Source organism: Mesoplodon bidens (assembly GCF_964165515.1).
Source record: "Mesoplodon bidens genome assembly, chromosome: 3".
Taxonomy (NCBI): domain Eukaryota; kingdom Metazoa; phylum Chordata; class Mammalia; order Artiodactyla; family Ziphiidae; genus Mesoplodon; species Mesoplodon bidens.
In genome coordinates, this window is record NC_138178.1 from 47,401,486 (window position 1) to 47,419,579 (window position 18,094).

General features: G+C 36.2%; 1 protein-coding gene across 4 annotated transcripts in view; it reads left to right on the forward strand.

The window, feature by feature from the left end:
• TCF12 (transcription factor 12) overlaps positions 1-18,094 on the forward strand; it is a 389,492-nt gene that overhangs the window by 357,440 nt on the left and 13,958 nt on the right. For 3 of the 4 annotated variants that reach the window (XM_081227387.1, XM_081227389.1, XM_081227390.1), the window contains 5 exons: positions 2,084-2,157; positions 3,994-4,200; positions 13,541-13,655; positions 14,714-14,876; positions 17,711-17,943. In XM_081227387.1, coding sequence (XP_081083513.1) covers positions 2,084-2,157; positions 3,994-4,200; positions 13,541-13,655; positions 14,714-14,876; positions 17,711-17,943 — 792 coding nt within the window. The remainder of the gene's footprint in view (positions 1-2,083; positions 2,158-3,993; positions 4,201-13,540; positions 13,656-14,713; positions 14,877-17,710; positions 17,944-18,094) is intronic. The other variant, XM_081227388.1, reaches the window with a different exon arrangement.

Consider the following 18,094-nt stretch of genomic DNA (forward strand, 5'->3'; position numbering starts at 1 on the left):
TGGCCTCCCCCGTTGCGGAGCACAGGCTCCGGACGCGCAGGCTCCGGATGCGCAGGCTCAGCGGCCATGGCTCACGGCCCCAGCCGCTCCGCGGCATGTGGGATCTTCCCGGACCGGGGCACGAACCCGTGTCCCCTGCATCGGCAGGCGGACTCTCAACCACTGCGCCACCAGGGAAGCCCTATACGAATTCTTCATGTAGTCAGTTACTGGATTTTTCTGGTTGCTAAATTCTAATTGCTAATTATAAAATTAGCCCACAAGGCTTCTGTTTCAGTGGGCAATTTTAGATTGTCCATAATTTATGTAGTTATGATTACATTTGTATGTTTAGCAGGAAGCCTTTAATGGTACTCAGAATAATTTGTAGTTTGCTTACAAGTGAAAAAAATTGTTAGCTGATGAAGTATATAACATATCTTTTTCTTACAATTTTAGTATTTTAAATTGTTTTGTATAATCCCAACAGTATTCATGTAACTGTGAAATATAATCAGGTTATTAAGAATCTATGTATCCAACTTAACAAAATGTAAATGATTAATAGGAATACAATTACTAGGTTACTCAGCTAAAGTGAACTATAATAGTTCCAATTTACCATAAGTTTTTAGTTTCCTAAATATGGCAAATTAACCTGCAACAACAAGCTCTGGTGGAACATAGTTTAAAATTTCATTTAACAATAAACAAGACACATTAAGTAAACCTTCTCCAACTTCAGATTTCTAATATATTGATAATTCAGTTTGTCACTGAAGATTTGTTAAGAGCAAAACCATATATTTAATTGAACGGTCTTCATTATTTTCTATACATAACTTAATTTCAAATGCACAGTCATGAAATAGTAAAGATTTTCAATCATTTGTTTTGTCTTTTTCTTTTTAAAGCTATTTTGGTTATTTTAAAGCTATTTAAAGCTATTTTATTTTTTTTAATATTTATTATTTATTTTATTTATTTATTTTGGCTGTGCCAGGTCTTAGTTGTGGCACATGGGATCTTTGCGGCATGCGGACTCTTAGTTTAGGCATGTGAACTCTTAGTTGCAGCATGCATGTGGGATATAGTTCCCCAACCAGTTGAACCCGGGCCCCCTGCATTGGGAGCATGGAGTCTTACCCACTGGACCACTAGGGAAGTCCCTAAAGCTATTTGAAAACACTGCATTCTCCCCAATACATGAATGAATTAATCCTTTTATTTTTTTCTTCTGTTTTTTTTTCCTTTTTATTCTTTCTGTTCTGAACTTGTATCCTTGCTTTTTCTGTCTCCTTTTTTTTTTATTATATTGCCACTTTTCTAAAGTTGAAGAGTAAACAACATTTAACAAAATTTTCATGATGATATTTTCCAAATTAAATAATATGTTTTGGTGTAAACTATGTTGGGAAAATTTTTAGCAGATAATCCTAAATGTATTTGCAATCATTTGAAATTGGTGCATTTGTGCATTACTGGAGGCACAAGTTAACATGACCCTTTAGAAAGCAGTTTTGGCCTTATGAATTAAGGATCATAAATATGTTCATACCTTTTAACGTAGAAATGCTATTTATCCTTAGGCATATTCCCCAAAAGAAAAAACACAGTATTACCGTTCATAATATAGTGATATTCAGTTACTATTCATAATAGCCAAATGAAAGCAACCAAAATGTCTAGCAGTGAGGTAACGGTGGTTAAGCAAATTATGATGTAGAGAATCAGGTGAATATTAATGTAAGTCATTAATAGCATGATCATAAAGACTAAAAATATGGGGGAGGGACAGAATTTTAAATTATGCATATTTTAAGTACATTTTCTCAAGATATGTGTGCATTTGGACAGAGTGTGAAGAACATGCAAACATAAATGTAGTTATGTTTTAAAGTATAGTTTTTTTCTCAACTCCCTACACAGTTATATTAATAATGAAAAAAAAATTTTAATGTGTTGGGTTTATCAGTAGCCAGTAACATGCTGAAGACTGAACAAAAATTTTCACATAAATTTATGCACACTTACAATATATCTTTACCCTTTCCTTCAGAACATTATCAATATCACTGGGTGCTTTTGGGTTTTGTTTTAACAGGTACCAGTCAGTGGCCCAGACCTGGAGGGCAAGCTCCTTCATCCCCAAGCTATGAAAACTCACTCCACTCCCTGGTAAGAGCCTCTGAGAAACATACAAGGTTTCTTTTATCTAATAGTTTGGAGTTCTTTTTTTTTCCAGAAAATCTTGAGTAACAACGAAAAAACAGTAGGATAGCATTACACACGAATTCTTTGCTAACAAATGGTCTGATTTAGTTGAACTATATAAGACACATTGGGTGTGCCTTTTACCATCTGTTCTTTGGGACATCAGGCTTCTGGTCTCAGGACAGCTGGTATTAAAATAGTGTTATGGGATTTTTGTTTCTTTGACAGATCTAGGGTTTAATTTTACTATAATTTTATGTTTACATGTAAAGGAAATTTAAAGAAGAAAAAAAAAAAACACAGACCAAGTAAGAGAAAATTAGTCCAGCATTGCAAAATGGTTGTATTTTACTCTTTCTCTTTCTCATATGATGATACTGTGTGTAGTTTATTACATTTCTGTTAAAATTTTTAAATGTAGCATCAGTTATTTTTGTCAGGAAGAGTATTGTTTCCCATGTTTTCTTTTTTAAAAAAGAATGTATTATGTAAATTGTACAAGCAAAACCATTGACAAACAAAGCAGTAGAATAAAGGAGCATGTCTAGGTATTGAGAGTGAAGAATTTGTGGTAGGATGTTAACTACTGTTGCCTTTCTATGCTTACCACAGAATTATGAAGCATTATAAAAACAAAATAAGGATGACTTGATGGAATGTTAAGTCATGCTATCATTCAGTAATTCCAGGTTGCAAATAGAAAAGTTCTTTTTCTGTGACTAACAGAACATTTTAAATTAAAGTTTTCTTCTCACATATAAGCAAATATAAGCAATGTGTGCTATTTAGATGCTAACCTTATAACTTTGCTGTTAAATCCCAGCCTTCTCATACCTTAATACAAGTAGATCTTGCAGGTCTCCGCGTTAACTTTACTAACATGTTATGCTGACATGCACATCAGCTATTTCCTCATCTCTTTTGGAGTTAATCTTAACCTGTGCTTTGCCTCCTGTTCTGTCTTGACTTTGCCAGAAAAATCGAGTTGAGCAGCAACTTCACGAGCATTTGCAAGATGCAATGTCCTTCTTAAAGGATGTCTGTGAGGTACTATTTCTTTTAGATGGTGCCTTTTTTGTGTTTCAATTAATTATACTTCCTATTATCCATTTAAAATCATCAAGCCTGTACAGACTCCAGAGTCTTTTAAAATCAAACAATGACTATTTTCATTTTTGTAACAATATGTTAAGAATAGGCTTTTGTTGAATGTGATTCTTTTTTAAAGAGCTCTACTGGCATGTGCTTTTATTTTCTTAAATTCTAATATGTTTGTGTATGGGGCATGTGTATATTCACAGACAGACAATATCATTTCATCAGTTTTGTGAAAGAGCACATTTGGATGTGGTCACCATTTCAGATAGGTATTACAAATATTCACCTAAAACAAAATTACAGCTTAAATTTGATGGATTTGAAGACCCTCCCCCAAATTGCCCTCATTTCAAAGATCAGTGTTAAAGTACAGGTTATCTTTTTTATCAATGATAATTGAGTATCAGACACAGTAGAGTAGCCTTCAGCTTTTGTAGAAGCTAAAAGAAATAACCTCATGCTAGATTGGTAAATAGATTTTATGAAGCAGTGATTTGCTTCTGAAGCTTTGTTAATTTAGCATCATCTACAAATATCCTTTTTTTAATTGTTGATTCGTAGTACAGGTAGTTTCTTTTGAAGCTACTTGATATTGCATATTCACTTGCTGTCTTCCCTATATCCCAAAGTAGGAAACATAGCAGTTTAATGAATTTAATAGATAACATCAGTAACCTCCATGTCTTTTTTCAATCCCTACAGCAATCTCGAATGGAGGATCGTTTGGACAGACTGGATGATGCTATCCATGTGCTGCGGAACCATGCCGTGGGACCTTCCACCAGTTTGCCTGCTGGTCACAGTGATATACACAGTTTATTGGGACCATCCCATAATGCACCAATTGGAAGCCTCAATTCAAACTATGGTGGATCAAGCCTTGTTACAAGCAGTCGACCTGCTTCAATGGTAAAATAGTGCTCATCCTTTTTGAAATAACTTCTAAAGTGTATTGTCCTACTTGTTTTTCATGAAATCTTTCAGGGAGAGAGGTTCCTTCTTTCTGTAAGGAAGGAAGGTAGAGTGGCTTTTAAGAATTTCTTTTACTGTCTTGGGCAGGGTCATTGGCTGAGCATTGGCCCTTAAAATCCTACTATGACCATGTGCAAAAAGCAGAAACTTTCTACAGAGATCATTTTAGCTTAAACTTGGATTGTTTTTCCAGATATGTAATAATTAGCAGAACAGTTTTTGCCTTGAAACAGTTGTAGAAAGTCTTAATATCAAAAGCAATAAAGCAAGACTGAATTTCAAGGGTTCTGGTCTAGAAAAGCTGTTTATTATAATTTGGAACCAGCCTTCAATAGTAGAACGAATGTAATATTATTTGTACAGGTCCAAATTTAAGCTTTATTCCCAAATGAAGGAAAAATGTGGGGTAGTTTTAAGAATGGCTGTGATTTAAGTGACAATGAAAGGAAACAATTTTAGATTAATCCCTGAAGAGAGTAAAATCGTTCAATCCCTTTTTTTTTTTAACGTGGTAGTTCTTTAAAAGAGGAAAAAAGTAAAATTCTGCAGCCATGCACATCAAAAATTCTGTGTCAAATGTCTTACATTGTTTTTTATACAAATTATGTTTTAAAGGAATGAAGCTCTTTTTGAATCTGCTATTTAACTGAAACCATGTGTTTGCATGTTTATGGCATGGTTTTTAAGATTCATTGCATGCCGTGAAATATTCTCCTATGAAACAGATTTCTAGCTGTAAGCCATGTGATCAAGGCTAAAACTCACCTATCATCGCAATAATTAGGTGCCCCAAATGCTGAAGTCTTGTGTTCTGTAAAATAGGATTGGTTCCAGATTTTCACGTTCACATTCATATATCAGACAGCCATTTATATTCATTCTGGAGTTGCTGAAGTAAACATCAAACAAGGCTGCCTGGTTTCCTAAGAACAGTGTTTTCAGCAACATAGGTGACATTAGATGCCCACATGTCTTAACAACCAGTTTTTTGTTTTTGTTTTTTAATATCAGAAGATCTTGAAATTGAGACTCCTTTTAAATTAGCTTTTGTTGCTATTGATAAACTAATAAATGTGAAAGCACTTTTAAATTACTGAATTCCTAGAAATAAAAGGGAATATTGTAATCACTATTAGTGGTAGTAATAAAATAATTTTAACAGAATAATAAGATAGCATTTGTTGCAAGTATAAATTATTACTTTACTGAAATACTGTTTATCCTTATTTAGAAGAATGACTTGAAAATCAGTATGTTTGAATCCTAAGCTTGTCTCAGCTGCAGTATTTGCAATTCTTAGTCCTTACCTCTTAATCGTTTTTTTAATTCTTCATTGTTAATAGCCCACTGCTCCTTTCTCCAGTTTATCTGCTACAATATATGATATATCTCTGGCTCCTCCCACATAAATATAGAATTTATATGAAATGGAACTTCTATCTTTGGGAGGTTGTTTTTACCAACTTTAGATATAAGTTGGAAAAGAGATTTTTCAAAATCCAGTCCTCCAAAGCCATGTAAAAACCTAGTGCATTTTAAAAGAACTTGTTGAGGGAAAAAGTGTTTCTAATATTAGATACTTCCCTGAAGCTTTTAATTAAGAAAGTAGCTTCCATTATATTCACTAGGAATATGTTGCCTACTTCAGAGCTGCCAGAGATATTCTTTAAAAAGGAAAAAAATTCACAGTAATCTAGAAAAAGAGAGTTCTGAAACATGAGGTGAGTCTGGCTTAGTCTGAGAAGCAGCATCAGTGCTGCAGCAACTAAGCCCAGGTTATTGCTGAGTTTGTCTATCAAGGTCTTCCTTCAGTTTTTATAACCTTAGAGGACACAGCTGAGAAAAGTCTGCCAGACATCATCTATTATATCACTAATGGAGGTGGAGATGCAGATGTTTTTGCCAGGCTTACCCTCAAAAGATATTAACTGACAAAATCTGACAATGTCAGGTGAGTTAGTATTCAGCTCCCATCCTTCTGAAATGAACTTCTTAGCTATGAGTGCTCAGTTCTCAGTTTCAGCAGAAAGACCAAAGAATGGGATGAAACGAAGATCACAGTCAGCCAGTGACTGTCCCAGCTAAGTCTTAGGCATATTGTTGAGGAAAACTCTTATCCTGGTGGCTGTTATTCATGTCTGAGGGCTTGCATCAGTACTGCCAGGAGCCTTGCTTACATGCTTTGTACCTACTTATGTGGAATCAACTCTTTTCATATTCTGGGAGGGTGTGTGATTTGGGGACATCTTGTAACTATTGCCAGCCATCTTTAAGAGTTAATCTGCTTTTATTATCTCACCCCCGTGTTTTCTAACTGATCATGACTAAGAAATAACACAATTTTACATTCTGGAATCACTTTTCTTTTTTTGTCTTGTTTAACTTTCTGGTAGTTTATATACTTTCCCTCTGCATTAACATAAATTAGTATTTTTTTAGGCCCCTAAAAATGGAGGTTACGTGGCTATTATTACAAAGTAACCACAGAAATATCAGTTTATCAGCAATTCTATATCGCCATTTAGAATTTGTAAGGTCAGTTTCCTCTCAAAAATATTTAATTTTCATCATTTCAGAGTAAAACTGGTCTACTAAACATAAATACCATTCCAGGAACTCCACAGAACATTCAAATAAAATTTTTGATGTAATGGATTTTTGTGGGCATTTACTAGAGGTCACCATCCTAATTCCAAGTTTTAAATATGATGTTACTTTCTCTTCTAACATTTAAAGGAGAAGAGTCAGCATACTTTTTTTGTAAAAGGCCAGATAGTAAATATTTTCAGCTTTGCAGGCTATATGGTCTCTGGCACAACTACTTAACTCTGATTTGGTAACATGAAAGCAGCCATAGCTGTTATGAAAACAAATCGGTGTGGTGGCTGTGTTTTAATAAAACTTTATTTATAAAAAAAGAGCCTCCTTTATTAGTAAAACTAACTAACTAAATAAATAAATAAATAACAGGACCAGATTTGGCTTACAGGCATACTTTGCCAATCCCTGATTTAGAACATAAATTAGCTTCCCAGTGCAGGAAATGAGAGTTAGCAAGTTTTGTTTTTTGGGTTTATTTTTGTTTTGGGGTTTTTTTTCTTTTCTTTTTCTTGGAGCCTATAACTTTTTGCTTATTTTGTTTTAATGAGTAGTTTGGGAGTTCTGTTGAAGTAGTTGGAATATTTGAGGTGAGCCAGAATGCACTGGGAGTAGAATAAGAGTTGATGGCAGGGTAAAAGTAATACAGAGAGCTCTGCTCTCAGCCTTCAGTGCTATCAAGATAACTTGTGGTGTGAAGTCTACATGGGCAGGTTAACCAAAATAGTTTCCTTGATCAAGGAAATAGCTTTGTTGCTGAAAACATTTCTTTACATTATTTTCAGTTATAACAAGATTATGCCAGTAAGATCATCTACAGCTGATCTACTGATTTGTAGATCCATCTTCTTATCTTATAGATGAAATAATTACTATTTTTTCATTATTCCAGAAAACAATTTTTATATTTCACACAAAGGTAATAAGACTACCACCTGCCAAAAATATTAATAGGAGTCAATATCAAAAGACTTAACTTTGACTATTGTTTCTTTTAACTGAACAAACTTGACTAGCATCAAAGGTTAGGATTAAATGAGGTTTCAACCACAGAAAGCTTTTAACATATTTTAGCTATCTAATATACACAAAAATTAAATTTCCTGAAGATTATTATATCAGAAAAAGAGACTAGGAAGTGGGTAATTACTACTCCTTCTCATATAATTAGTGTAGCCAGCCTGCCCTAGTTTTAACATTTGCTCTTACTTTTGAATAGGGTTAACATTTTCATTTACTTAATTTCCTACTCCCTTTCAATATTTTGGATAGTTTCTCCATATTTTGTTAATGCAAATTAAAACTTAAGGCTTTATCAGACACTATTATTAGGATGTGATTGACGTATCATTTAAATTTTAAAACACAAAATCAGGATTTTTAGAACTATTGAAATGTCAGCATTGGATGGACTGTAGTTTTGCTCCCATTTATTTAATGTAAGAATAAACTCGGAATAAACTGCTGACAGCAAAAAAATAATGTTTTTAAGTGGAAAACTGAAAAGGAATGAGACTCATTAATTTCATTTAGGCATTACAAAGAGGTTTCAGCAATATAAGGTTATTGTACATCACATCAGTTTATGGCTGTAATATCTAAAATACCGAGGCCTGATGACATAGCTCTGTAATAGCACTTTTATCTTTAACACAAAGTGCTCAGTTATTGTTCAGACAGTGATTTCAACTTCAAACTAAGTTAGATTAGAAGCTTTTGTGTTAATGGAAGGCTGATGCAAATCTTAAAAAGTTTCTCATTTATGATACAGGATAAAATTACATCCAGGAGGTCTTCTGATTTCTTTGTTACAAGACCTGAGGAAATTTAACTCAGGCATGTCTTTTGGGGGGGGCGGATTTCTTGGGTTTTTTGTTGTTTAAGCTATAGTTGGAGATGTGTGTCTTGTATGAGAGCAAATAATGTTCAATTGTAGAACTTAAAGCGACCTTATATAATGATTTAAAATATAAATCATGTCTGTTTTCTAAATCCTAAAGCAGTTAGAGAAACTATATTTTTCCTAGTTCTAAAAGATTTAAGATTCAGTTATTAAAGACTAACAGGCAAATAGAGTAATATTTTATTCAGAATTTTAGCACTTTTGGTCACTTTATTAGAGTAAATTTGGAATCATTTTAACCTTATATTTAGACAGTAATTTTGTTAGTATAGGTTTGTATACAGTAGAAATGGTATGTGTAGGTTTCAGCTAAACTGAAGGAGTTTATTTTTTAACTGCATTTTACTTTTTTTTTTTTTTTTTTTTGCGGTATGCGGACCTCTCACTGTAGTGGCCTCTCCCATTGCGGAGCACAGGCTCCGGACGCGCAGGCTCAGTGGCCATGGCTCACAGGCCCAGCCGCTCCGCGGCATGTGGGATCTTCCCAGACTGGGGAACGAACCCATGTCCCCTGCATCAGCAGGCGGACTCTCAACCACTGCGCCACCACGGAAGCCCGCATTTTACTTTTTCTAACCAATTTTTTTCCCAAATGGGCAACTTAAATTTTTAAAAATTTCATTAAGACCACATTATAGTGCTTTTAAAGGGTTTAGATACGATTTTTTTAACTCAAAATTGTTTAAATGTCAAGTTTTTTAAGCCTGAAATCCATACAGATTATATATTTATGGAAATATTATTCAAAAGGAATCATAACAACTGGAATTCTTCCAAGTTTTAGCATAAAACCCTCTTTGGGTAAAACAAAATATTTACAGTACATAAAGATCCTTTATTCAGTCTGTAGATTAATAGTGATTAATTTAAATCAGTGAATAGTACAAATTGAACAAATTACTAGAATAGAATTCAAAATCAGCAAGGAGTTCATACTGAGTAGTTTTCAGTCTGTCCCTTAATTCACAAGACCTCTTATTCATCAACTAATTAGATTGAACATTTTTCCATTGTGGGTGTTGAAGCCATTGGCCAAATTAAATGAAAACAAGTCCCTTGTCGGATGCTCCCACAAAAATAAGGCCACAGGTAGATTGTAAAGATTCAGAATGCAAGATGATGTCATTTAATGGAATGGGCCGTTTATTCTGAAAGGGAGCTCTTCATAATTGAAATATAGAGCATAGCAGGCCTAGGGGTTTTCCTTCCCCTGCTAGTCCCCCAATAGAAGCACTCTGTCAGCTGTATGCTAACGAGATGAACAATTAAACAAGGTCCTATCTGGCTGGCCTCACAGGCTCTGAGCTCAGACAAAGAACTGTTTATACACCTGTTACGTGTGTGGACAGAGCCATTTGAATGGGTAGCTTCAGATTAAAGGAAGGACATGGGAGTCAGGGTGAGCAAGGGTTAAAGAAAACTATAAGAACTGTGAATGTCAAATTCTCCAGAAAATATATGAGGGCCATTTGCAAGGGGTTTACAAAGAAAAAGTTCCTGCTAACTTCATTAACATGAAAAACTCCAGACTTGAAACTTTTTGCTAGTCCGATGCCATTTTTAAAAGGTTTAATTTTTTTAAAGGTTGGTGTGAGAAAATACTTAGTTTGTAATATTCTATAAAGACAAAGATATTCACTGACATTTTATATCGCAAAACAAATTGAGCAACCTTTCTGATTTTCCTTCAGGGAAAAGCAAAATCCTTAAGATCTATTGTTTAGATAATGATCCTTTGTCTGCCAAGCCTTTCATCAGAAAAAAGGTGATAGAACATTTTTATTAGTTGAGATTCAGAAAAATCAAAGAATTATTTATACTCATGAAATAAAAGAATTTCACAGATGCATCATCACTTATCACTCAAATGAGTGAAATTCAGTTTGTTACTGTTCAACGGTATTATCTGACAGAGCTATAAAATAGGTTTCACAGGTACAATGTATAGTAAATAAACATATTTTTAAAAGTTTAAATTTTAGGGCTTCCCTGGTGGCACAGTGGTTAAGAATCTGCCTGCCAATGCAGGGGACACAGGTTCAAGCCCTGGCCCTGGAGGATCCCACATGCCGCGGAGCAACTAAGCCCGTGTGCCACAATTACTGAGCCTGAGCTCTAAAGCCCGCAATCCACAACTACTGAGCCCACATCCACAACTACTGAAGCCTACGCGCCTAGAGCCCGTGCTCCACAGCAAGAGAAGCTACGACAATGAGAAGCCCGCGCACTGCAACAAAGAGTAGCCCCCACTCACCCCAACTAGAGAAAGCCCGCACACAGCAACGAAGACCCAACGCAGCCAATAAATAAATAAATAAATAAATAAATTTTTTTAAAAAAAGTTTAAATTTTAAAAGCCTATTTATTTTTCATTTACTTGGTGTGATAGCTCAAAATACTAGATAAGAGCAAAATTGGCATATATTACCAACCATCGTGGGAAGTTTTAAGTCCACATTATAAACACCGACATAAAAATCTTAGCTTTGGGGCTTCCCTGGTGGCTCAGTGGTTGAGAATCTGCCTGCTAATGCAGGGGACACGGGTTCGAGCCCTGGTCTGGGAGGATCCCACATGCCGTGGAGCAACTAGGCCCGTGAGCCACAACTACTGAGCCTGCGCGTCTGGAGCCTGTGCTCCACAACAAGAGAGGCCGCGATAGTGAGAGGCCTGCGCACTGTGATGAAGAGTGACCCCCGCTTGCCACAACTAGAGAAAGCCCTCGCACAGAAACAAAGACCCAACACAGCAAAAATTAATTAATTAATTAATTAATTAATAAACTCCTACCCCCAACATCTTCTTAAAAAAAAAAAAAAACTTAGCTTTTACTTTATCCTGCAGTGATTTCTTCAGCCAGTCAAAATTATTCTAGTACTATTTATCTTTAAAATAGGCCTAGACTCCTAAGGTCCCAAAGAATTTGTGACTATTTGTTGTATTTTACCCTATTTTTATAAAATGCAATTTTTAAACTGACCTTCCTCTCAGATCATTAGATCATTGAGTAGTTCATAGCTAGCAAGAAAGCAACCTATGTGTTATGAATAAACATGACCAGGATTCCCTAGAGATAGGATATCATAAACTATTTTTAAAATAATTTCCTCTCTCGGGCTTCCCTGGTGGTGCAGTGGTTGAGAGTCCGCCTGCCGATGCAGGGACACGGGTTCATTCCCCGGTCCGGGAATATCCCACATGCCGCAGAGCATCTGGGCCCATGAGCCGTGGCCGCTGAGCCTGCGCGTCCGGAGCCTATGCTCCGCAACGGGAGAGGCCACAACAGTGAGAGGCCCATGTACCGCAAAAAAATAAAAAAATAAAAAATAATAATTTCCTCTCTGGAATGTAATTTTCATAGTCCACTTCTTCACTTGGTGTTAGATTTAGTTCTTCAGATTTTTCTCAAGATTTTTTACCGGGGTCGGGTTGCGGTTCAGGGCAGAAGTAAAGGTTAAGGGTCTAAGGAAAATTTTCCAAAGTGGTAATGGAATAGAAGGCTGTCTTGATTTCTGTGGTCCCTTCCCAGCTTTAAGATTTTATGATTCTAATGCATGATGAAATTATGTGGTTTAGAAAAAGGGTATGATCAATGCTTGATCATCCAAGGGAGTAGTGACACAGCTAATTCTCAGCAATGACTAATCCTCAAATAATTTAAAAAGTAGCTATGGAATACATTAAATGGGTTTTTCAAAACTGCATTAAAGATAAGAATAAAGGTAGAGGACAGACATTTCTTGAAAAGTTGGTTGGAAGACCTGATATGTTCTAATCAGATCCCCTACCAATAGCCTGCATTGCCTGAAACTTTGCTTTGGTTTCTTTTGTTTGGCTCACAGGAAACCAAAGGATAAACTTGCATAGGGGTATTTATACCTCTTAGGGTAAAATCCATACAAAGTCATGAAAGATAAAAGCTATTTTAATTACTCAAGAGGGATTCAAAGCATGGCATTTTACTGGGATTGAAGGATTTGTTGAAAAACAGTGGTTCTCATGTATAACTCCAGGCAATAAACCTATTTAATTAAAGGATTAATCTTCTAATTGCCACATCTGCTATAGTTCTAATTTTAAAAAAATGGTTCATTTGTAACCAGTTTTTCTAAAAATACTGCAGTAGCTAAAAACACTTGGTAGTGTTTGCATGCCTTCTCAGTTCAGGTTAACTGTGACTTGTCTAAATCTGATTAAAACTGAGAATAAAAATATATGGCATTTTTGTTGCCTGGCAATGAAGAACTTTTAAGTTATTTTAATTTTGTATTGCTTTTGCTGCTCTTTTAAAATTTTTGAGGAGAAGCAATTAGAGGAAGAAAAAACAAGACACCGTGTGTAAGAAAAGGATATGCTAAAGTATAGATAAATAATTTTATTACTTGGAACAAAGCAGTATTTTGCTAAATGCAAATTCATGGATACTTTAACATTTTTAGGTAGAATATGGAATAGGTTTTCAGATTGATTGATATACAATAAAGGCTATAATATGTAGTGCTGTATGGATTATAGAGTGCTTTTTGTCTGTTAGCTCATTTGCTTCTCACAGCAACCCTCTGTGGGATATAAAATTTGAATGCTGGGATTTTTAAAAATATTTTTATTCAGAAACAGTACCAGTGTCGAGTCTTTTACAATCCAAAAACCAGAAAAGTGGCATCCAAAAAATGTTGCTAAATTTAGATGAGTGATAACTGTTTTCTCTATTAAACCCAGAGAAAGAATTTGAACAATTACTGCACCATGAACTTCTTTTTTTTTTTTTAACTTTAGGTTGGAACTCATCGAGAAGACTCTGTCAGTCTCAATGGCAATCAGTCAGTCCTGTCTAGTACGGTCACTGCTTCAAGCACAGACTTGAACCATAAAACACAAGAAAATTATAGAGGTAACTGTATAGTTTGTTTATAGCAGCAGTACATACAGAGGTATCATTTTGGAGCACTGTCACCTTCTTCACAGTCAGATTGACATCTGTGAATCAAAAGTCATCTTAGGTGGTAGAATTCCAAATAGTAGTAGTACTACTGCGTGAATGTACAGGGTAGATATTTAGCATTCCAATTGGTCCATTTAACTGGGCCAATTACAGATATTTATTGGTGGATGGAACCCTGTGCAAACCGTTGTTCAGTGTTTACTGGTCATCTTCTTACCAGCTCCTGCATCTGTCCTCTTTCTTTTTTTTTTTTTGGCTGAACCATGTGGCATGCAGGATCTTAGTTCCCTGACCAGGGATTGAATCTGCACCCCCTTCAGTGGAAGTGCAGAGTCTTAACCACTGGACTGCCAGGGAAGTCCCTGTCCTGTCTCTTTCTAAATCACTTCCCTTCATGGCTGAGTTTTCATTGTCCCTAGAGGAATTGAGAAGGACATTTCTGAGTATGTTTAGAGCTCTGAATGATAGTAGCTGTTGTTTAGAAGATTATAATTTAATTGGAGAGACAGACAATTCTTATAAAAAGCAAACTGTTGTCAATGTTATAATAGACCTTATAAATAAGTACAAATATATAGGTGGTATTAAGACCACCAAGATAAAGTTTTCCCAGTTGTATTTAACCATGATGCCTGTTTTATTGTCTTTGTCCAGGAAAATGTTAAAGCTTATTTCATTTAACTTGACAGCATCTTAGAAGTTTTTAAAATGCATCATGTTTCTCCTACCTTGTTTGATTGTTAAATGTGCCTGAAATGAGCATTGGACTCACCATCAGGGAGAGGCTTGTTTTTTTTTAAATACAGGTGCTTTAAAAAGCACTTTTTTCTAAGGTTTGTGGATGTGCTCTTTCCAGCTCTGAATAGTTTACTTTTTTACATCTTCAGATTTCTATAGTAGCTCTATAACAACTAAGGATATTTACCATCAAGAAAGCTTTTTACTGTCTTAATTCTAATTCATAAATGAGTCTGGACATTTATTCTGTTTCTTTGCCTCTTTGTTAGGTGGCTTGCAAAGTCAGTCTGGAACTGTTGTTCCAACAGAAATCAAGACTGAAAACAAAGAGAAAGATGAAAACCTTCATGAACCTCCTTCATCAGATGACATGAAATCAGATGATGAATCCTCCCAAAAAGATATCAAAGTTTCATCTAGAGGCAGAACAAGGTATTTGTTAGCATCCAGGTATTAAATTTCACTCATTTGCCATGGGTGAAGATACTTGGAAAATTGAAGTGTGTCATGCATTTAAGTGTCAGCTATGTTCTAGATACTGTGTTGAGACTTTTATGTGTTATCTCATTTAATCCTCATAGCATCCATAAAAGGGAGGCATATGAAACTGACTCTAAGTTTATGTCTTCTATGTTTCCCACAATATTTTAGGGTCTACGTATAAAAAAGAATTACTTCTCTCCCCTCAATGCTTATAGTGTGTAAGACAGCTAGAGAACAAAATAGCTAAAACAAGTTAAATTGTATAAGTATAGGTATTTAGATATAACCCATCAGTAAATACTCAAATACATTATTTTAAGGCTAAGTATATGGTAAGACTCTTGTATGATTTAAACCAGGGGCTGGCAAACTATGGCCCATGGGCCAAATCTAGTTCATTGCCTGTTTTTATAAATAAAGTTTTATTGGAACACCACTACACACCATTCATTTACATATTGTCTGTGGCTGCTCTCACAGTGCAGTGGCAGATTTGAGTAGTTGCAACATAGGTGGGATGACCCACAAAGCCGAAAATATTTCCTTTCTGGCTCTTTATAGAAGATATTTGCAACTTAAGTTTTAAACAATAATTTGAAAAGAGTATGGAAAAGGAAGTATTCCACATGTGTTGATGTTGTCGGGGAAGGTTTTCTAGAAACTGGACTTGACTTTGCTTTGAAATATGGATATTGACACATAATACATTAGTTTCAAATTATTTCCAGATTCTTCCATCAGATTTTTCTTCTAGTTCTACATTAAAAGTAGGTACTTTGATATATCCGTGGTACATCCTATTTCTTGGTATATATCCATTTATCAGTAGTATGTATATATCACATATATTTATATTTAAAACATTGTTCTTTGTATTAAATTATGGTACAAAGGAAATTACAAACTAAAAGAACCAGGATAGTCCTTTCTGTCAGTCCCATACTTAAAAGTTGTCCTTTTGGGCTTCCCTGGTGGCGCAGTGGTTGGGAGTCCGCCTGCCGATGCAGGGGACACAGGTTTGTGCCCCGGTCTGGGAAGATCCCACATGCCGCGGAGCGGCTGGGCCCATGAGCCATGGCTGCTGAGCCTGTGCGTCCGGAGCCTGTGCTCCGCAACGGGAGAGGCATGAGAGGCAGAATTTCCACATTCACACTGAGCATTATCCTTCCCACTCCTTGAGCCAGAACTAGTGGGCTTTTTTTTTTTTTTCTTTTGCGGTACGTGGGCCTCTCACTGTTGTGGCCTCTCCCGTTGCGGAGCACAGGCTCTGGAAGCACAGACTCAGCGGCCATGGCTCACGGGCCTAGCCGCTCCGCGGCATGTGGGATCTTCCCGGACCGGGGCACGAACCCGTGTCCCCTGCATCGGCAGGCGGACTCTCAACCACTGCGCCACCAGTGAGCCCGAAATTAGAGTTTTTGAAACCATTATGCGTATTAACCCAGATCTTGAACAAAATGAAGTACTTTCAGTGTGACTCAGAGAATATTTTGTTATTTTTCCCCCTATTATCTGAGATTTAGTTTGGATGTACTGTGATTTATTTAACCCATCTCCTAATATTGGACTCCCATTTGTTCTGAAGTAAATAATTCTGTGATCAACTTCTTTACCTAAATTTCTGTGAACATCTCTAATTATATCCTTTGGATGAATTTCTAAAGTTGGAATTGCTGATCAAGAGATAATGAACATTTTAAGGCTTTGGATTCATTTTGCCAATTTGTCCTTCAAAAAAATTGTTCCAGTTCACCCATGTTTTAAAATCATCACCACTGATGATGATATTTCTTCCAGAACAAAAAGTATAGTCATTTTCTGAGATACTTCTCTCATTCCATATCTTAAGCTTTTCTTCCTCCTCCTCACCAGGGGACTGCCAGGATATATTTAAGAACATAAGCAAACTGTAATACATTACTATAATAGTACAGTGTTTCTCAAACCTTAATGTACATATGAATCTTGTTAAAATGCAGCTTCTGAGTCAGTACATTTGTAGCGGAACCTGAGATTCTGTTTCTGACGGTAATGTAACACTGTTTTTACAGTAATGTAAAAAGTAAAGTTTTTAAGCAGTAATGCTCATGCTGCTAATCACATCTGGAAAAGCAGGGTGCTATAATATGTGGTCATTCAAATTACGTTTATGAGGAGTTTCACTAGTAGTGTGAAGAAGTCTTTATGCTGTAATGTGCAATGAAAATGCATTTAGAAATGTATGTGGGGGACTTCCCTGGTGGCGCAGTGGTTAAGAATCCGCCTGCCAATGCAGGGGACATGGGTTCAAGCCCTGGTCCGGGAAGATCCCACATGCAGCAGAGCAGCTAAGCCCGTGGGCTACAACTACTGAGCCTGCACTCTAGAGCCCACGAGCCACAACTACTGAGCCCATGTGCCACAACTACTGAAGCCCACACACCTAGAGCCCATGCTCCACAACAAGAGAAGCCACGACAGTGAGGAGCCCGCACACCGCAACAAAGAGTAGCCCCCACTTGCTGCAACTAGAGAAAGCCCGCGTGCAGCAATGAAGACCCAATGCAGCCAAAAATAAATAAATAATTTTTTTTAATGTATGTGGTATAATTTCAACTATATAACTATATATTTGCATTGAGGAAGGACTGGAAAGAAATATACAATAATGTTAAGTGTAACTATTACTACCATTTGGTAAAATTTATAGGTCATTTTTATTTTTATAATTTTTAATTTTGTACAATAAGCATATCTTACTTTACAGTGAACCTAACAGACATTGTTGTTACTTTGCCTTCCAGCAGTACTAATGAAGATGAGGATTTGAACCCAGAACAGAAGATAGAAAGGGAGAAGGAAAGGCGGATGGCCAACAATGCCAGAGAACGCTTGCGTGTGCGGGATATTAATGAGGCATTCAAAGAGCTTGGTCGAATGTGTCAGCTTCATTTAAAGAGTGAAAAACCCCAGACAAAACTCCTTATTCTTCATCAGGCCGTGGCAGTCATCCTCAGTCTAGAACAGCAAGTCAGAGGTAAGTAGGTTCAGCAGAGATATGTAACTGTTCTGCTTCCAGTGAGTAAACATTTCTGTGTCCGCTCGCTTTTCTGCTTGGGCAGGTTGTAGGTGCTCCTAGTACTTCTGCCACCGCATCATCCGTATCAGGTTTTCTCTATAATTCTCTC